The following is a 5,529-nucleotide window of genomic DNA, read 5'->3' on the forward strand; positions in this document are numbered from 1 at the left end:
ATTTTTGTCATATTTTGCACGGTGAAGAGGATCTGATCAAATACTTAGAACAGCTGTTAAGATGGTGATCGGTCAATGTTCCGAGGGTCAAATCAACCAAAACCTAGAGTGAGGAGCAAATATCCCGAAATGTTGCCCAGAACCGCAGAAAGTTATATGAAAAGCAATGTCTAAATCTAAACCGAATTCAATAAAACTTAATTTGGTTCGCTTAGCAAATTTTTGTCTCAAACGAATTAACATAGGCATTTTTGGTGCACTATTGTAGAATCGGCGGTAAGTAAAAATGGTGATTTTTAAAGAGCTATAGGAGAGTTAAAAATATAATTCAGAAGAATGCATGGTATCTTTATATTAATCGATAGAACGTTTTATAATTTAAATTTTATGATTATTTCGTGCAAATGTTGAACGTGATTGTGAATCAAGTGGTCTTTACCTTCGAAAAAGTACGGTCAAATGATCCCAACAGCTAATAAACCGTACCAAGTCGTAATTTTTTCTCGTTTCTTTGGTAGCTTTTGTTATGCTTCTGGCTGATCTTCATTTCAAAATTGACAAATCTGCTTAATTATGTACCCATTGAACAAAAATGAGCCGTACACAATTTTTCGATAAAAAAGTGGTTATTCGGTATATTAAAGTTTGTGAATCCATTTGCAAATCCTCGAAATATTCACCGGAGACTCTATAAAGTATAAAAGAATAAAAATTATTAAACCAAATTGGCTGTAATTTGGAATAATGCATTCAAGACCTCGATATCCCTGTTTCAACTCATCGATTTCTTTCCACTTTCTTTTATGTTTGTATTTAAAATAATAAGAACAAAATATTATTAAATTTTCTTTTAATATATTTATTTATTTATTTTTAAAATAGGCATTCAATTTTTCTATTACATATAAAACTTAAACAATTATTACTAGTTAAACTATTAGCTAAAGCGCGTTCTACGCATTTGTGTGATGAGCCATATTACAAATTCTCCCTTTGGATCTGGTTGTTTTGAAGTAGCCAAGTAAGAAAACTCCATGTCAAACATTATTCAACCACTTTGTGGTTATCGTAGGAGTTTCATATTTCCGATTCCTTCAAAATTCTTCACTTTACATTGGGATGCCACCTTGTTGCATAAGGTATTGTTGATGGTATTGCATTTGTTGTAAATGCTGTTGTTGCCTCTGATAGTTGGACCAGGCTTGTTGTTCCCGTTGGCTTTGCAATAAGGCAGTCTGTTGAGCCAAACGAATTTCTTCGGGTGTTGGGAAATATACAGCATTGGGTGTGTAATGATGAGCATAGGCCATGGTATTTGTCATTGCCTGATGGTAGGGATGATGATGATGACCGCCATATGGTGAAGCATAGTGCATAGCTGATTTTGTGCGAATGGCACCAGGTCCAAAGGAACGACCAATCATGGCATTGTTACTGCGTCTCAAGCGGCCGGTGGTTTCACCAATAGTCAAATCTTCGGCAGAGGGATCCAAAGCCCAGTAGTGGCCACGTCCTGGATCATCCAAAGCACGTGGAACACGAACGAAACAGGGATTCAAGCTAAGATTGTGGCGTATGGAGTTTTGCCAAACACTTTTGTTCTTTTGATAGTAGGCAAAGTTTTCAGCTATCCATTCGCAAATTCCACTGAGTGTTAGGCGTTTTTCGGGACTGCTTCTGATGGCCATGACAATCAAGGCACTGTAGGTGTAGGCAGGTTTGGAATCCGATGATTTGCTGCTGGTCGATGATGCATCATCACTTAACATTTCCTCTGATGATTGTGATGTTGCCGATGGACTGATGGGAGCACTGGGAACGTATGACATTTCCGTATCCTCGAAACTTGGTTTCTTATCCGACAACAGGGAACGAATGGAGAAATTCGATTGGAATACAGGAGCCATTTTCGATGTGTTTGTGTTAAATAAATATTAATTTGTAAAAATTGTTTCTATGTTTGTTGAGATGTGTTCACTACGATTGCTGAGCAGTGACTGATGCATTTCCACTCCTCCGCCAAAGTACTTATAGTCCTTGCCATATTCCAGGCTCGCCTCTGAAAAATCTACAATCCTTTTAATCAACGGATATTCAAATTTAATTCGCTGATTTGTACGACATGTTTCAAATCTACGCTGAAAGCGTTCATCTCCTCAGTGTGTGTGCGCGATCACTTACGCTGGATTAATGAATCCACAGTTTAACTCTGGCAATTCTTGAAGTAAGCTTAGCTTAAGGACTACTTGGCGACACTGTGTGCCCGGGCTACTGGTATCAAATCCGCAAACTCGGCCCACAATCCTACTGGCTTTCGTCTACCTGCCTGCTGAGTGTTGGCGATGTTTACCCTTTCGCCCATCGCCAAGGGAATTTTGTTCGTGTTTGATCGCTCAGATCAATGAAAGCCACTGGATTCATTCATTGATCCCACATTCGATCCAATTACGGCTATGTGTGCGTGTGTCATCGACACCGCACACACACTTACCTGCTACCTAAAATCTGTTGTTCGTGTTAGGGCGTGTATTCCTCTGATGCCCACATAGTTGTGCATTGTTTAATTTACTAAATTACTAAATCCGGTTCCTTTAATCGGACTTCAACTCTTTTCCGTTTTAATCTTTGCCAAACTGTCTATGTTCTTTATCTTTATCCTGTTTTAATCAGGTACCAGGAATTCCATCCATCTAGCCAATTTGTAATTTGCACCAAGGAAAGGGTTAATCGAAAACGTACAATTTTGACGACCGGATTCACATATTAGCAATAGAATTTCGATGGAAAATTCGCATATCTAGCATGGAGGATGGCAAGAAAATCCCCTGGTGTTTTTGTCAAAACAATGACAATGTAACTAATGTGGGCTAATTTCAGAGTTTTGCTTCAAAATTATTTTGTTTTGTTTGAAATGTTTAGCACAACAATGCCATTCTTGGGAAGTTTGTCATGCAGATCATGAGATCATTTAAAGAAAGGGTTAAGTGGCACAATATGTGACCCTTGTTGTTCTTGTTAAAAGGGCAACTGCAACTTGTGGGACGACTGAAATTTACTAGAGTGTGTGTGTATGTTTTGAGAATGCTAATTAAGTGAAAATTGGCAATTATTAGCCGCATTATAGAATATAATGGAGATAACGAGCGGATATCTTATGTGTTTGTGGATATATTTAATATTTACTAATTTGTGAGCGCAATCATTGCAATCAATAGAATAGAATATTTGGTAGTACAAAATGAAAAAATTCGCTGTTGCAAACATAAATTTACTGTGAAAAAAATTCATTTCGAGGGGGGGGGCCGGGCCTCCCGGGTCTCTTCCAAACATAGTTCAATTTCGAAGATTGAATACTAATAATTTTTGGTGGAGAGATTTGTTACCAAAAAATACCAAATTGCTTCGAATTCGGTTGAAAAATGCGCTCAAGACCCCCAAAATACTGAAAATTAGGAGTACCGTTATATGGGGTCTACCAGAAAAAGTGGACCTATATTTACAATTTTTTGTGGGGTCATTTAGTACCCTATGGGGGCTATCCGAAAAATTTGACCTATATTCATAATTTTTTGTGGGGAGATTTGGTACCTATTAGAGATTCAAAATACAGCCAATTCGGTGAAAAAATCCGGTCAAAACCCTCAAAAACTGGAAATAGGGAGGTACCCTTATATGGAGGCCACACGAAAAATTGGACCTATATTTATAATTTTTAGTGGGGAAATTTGGTACCCAATAAGAGCCCCATGTATAAAATTTCAGCGAATTCGGTTGAAAATCACGCTCAGGAACCTCAAAATACCGAAAATTGGGGGTACGCTTATATGGGAGCTATGCCTAAACGGGGACCGATATATCCCATCTTCGAACTTGACCTGACTGCAGACAAAAGACAACCCTATGCAAAATTTCAGCACCATATCTCAATTCCTTCAGAAGATGGCGTGATTACAATAGACGGGCGGACGGACGGACGGACGGACAGGGCTAGATCGTCTTAGAATTTTACGATGATCAAGAATATATGAATGTTTCTATGTGTTACAAACGGACTGACAAAATTAATATACCCTCCATTCTATGGTGGAGGGTATAAAAAAATACAGGTCTCATTTGTGTTCCGAATGAGATGAAATTTGGTACAGCTCATATATTTCACCCAGGGATGAGCCCTATTGAAATTGGTAAGAATCTGTTCAGATTTAGAAATAACTCTCATATATTGTTTTATCCGAATTCACAAAATTCAACCAAGATACAATGTTTGTCCGGTTGAGACCAATGGTACACCAAAGCCCCAAAAGCTGTCCGATTTTACACAACATACCGAAATCCGGACTAGTGTAACATATGTTAAGTTTTTTTGAAATCGTTTTAGAGAAAACATCAGTGAGTGGAGCATTATAGTTGGACGGGGCCGATTATATGATCTTATGATACCCTACAAAACTACCACGAAAATCTAACCTTTGCGGTTCTATATTCTGAGCCTGGGTAATATTTCGCAATATTTGCACCATTACTTACTTACTTAGCTGGCTTGTTACAGAACGGTTGTTCCATAAGCCGAGCTTAAAAAAGATTTCCAAGCGCGTCGGTCTTGTGCGCAAGTCCACCAATTTGGAAGACCACGTTCCAAGATGTTGTTTTCTACTTGGTCTTTCCATCTAATTCGTGGTCTTCCCCTTCTACGGGAACCATCAGTAGGCTCATTTTTACATGCCTTTTGAGCTGGGGCATTTTCATTCATCCGCACAACATGGCCTAGCCACAGTAGTCGCTGCAGCTCAATACGACTGACTATGTCGATGTCCGCGTATAAATTGTAAAGCTCGTGGTTCATTCAACGCCGATATTCACCGTCGACGCAGATCGGCCCGTATATCTTTCGGAGAATTTTTCTCTCCAACACCCCAAGAGCTGCTTCATCTGCTTGTGCAAGTACCCATGCTTCTGATTCATATAATAGCACGGGTAGTATCAGCGTCTTGTAAAATGTGAGTTTGGTCTGGCGGGAGGTGGCCTTGTTACTAAACTGCTTACTTAGACCATAATAGCATATGTTGGCCATCACAATCCTTCTCCGAATTTCAAAACTGATGTCATTCGTTTTATTTATGGCGGTACCAAGGTATATAAAGTCGTTAACTACCTCGAAGCTGTAGTTCTCAAGTTCCACCGTTGATCCAAGTCTACTGGACGTCTTGCGCGTTGATATTATCAGCTTGGTCTTCTTGCCATTTACTGCCAGACCCACTTTGGCACACTCCTTTTTAATTTGTTCAAAGGTGGCTGTTACCGCTCGCAATGTTCGACCCATTATATCGATGTCATCGGCGTAGACGAGTAACATGTGTTGTTTGGTGTACAGATATAGTTGCACCCTCTTTACCGATTATATGTCAAAAGCTCACTTTCTAACACAGGCATATTTCTCAAATCTTGTTTTCCCGGGGTTAATATTTACGCCATAAAATAAAAATTTGGTCACTTTAGGTTTTTGCTGATTTCGCCCTCGGAATATTGACC

At 39.0% G+C, this 5,529-nt stretch overlaps 1 protein-coding gene across 1 annotated transcript; it reads right to left on the minus strand.

Annotated features, from left to right (window-relative positions):
- Nucleotides 1-1,109: 1,109 nt before the first annotated feature.
- On the minus strand, nucleotides 1,110-1,907 carry LOC133334174 (fork head domain transcription factor slp1). The gene has a single exon (XM_061542470.1). It carries the CDS (start codon nucleotides 1,905-1,907, stop codon nucleotides 1,110-1,112), a length of 798 nt encoding a protein of 265 aa, XP_061398454.1.
- Between the last annotated feature and the right edge of the window lie 3,622 nt (nucleotides 1,908-5,529).

Source organism: Musca vetustissima, unplaced genomic scaffold, assembly GCF_032173495.1.
Source record: "Musca vetustissima isolate MV318-11 ecotype Yass unplaced genomic scaffold, APGP_CSIRO_Mvet_v1 utg35691, whole genome shotgun sequence".
Lineage (NCBI taxonomy): Eukaryota > Metazoa > Arthropoda > Insecta > Diptera > Muscidae > Musca > Musca vetustissima.

Excerpts from the sequence above, each read along its gene's own strand:
- LOC133334174 (XM_061542470.1), bottom strand. The coding sequence starts at position 1,907 with ATGGCTCCTGTATTCCAATCGAATTTCTCCATTCGTTCCCTGTTGTCG.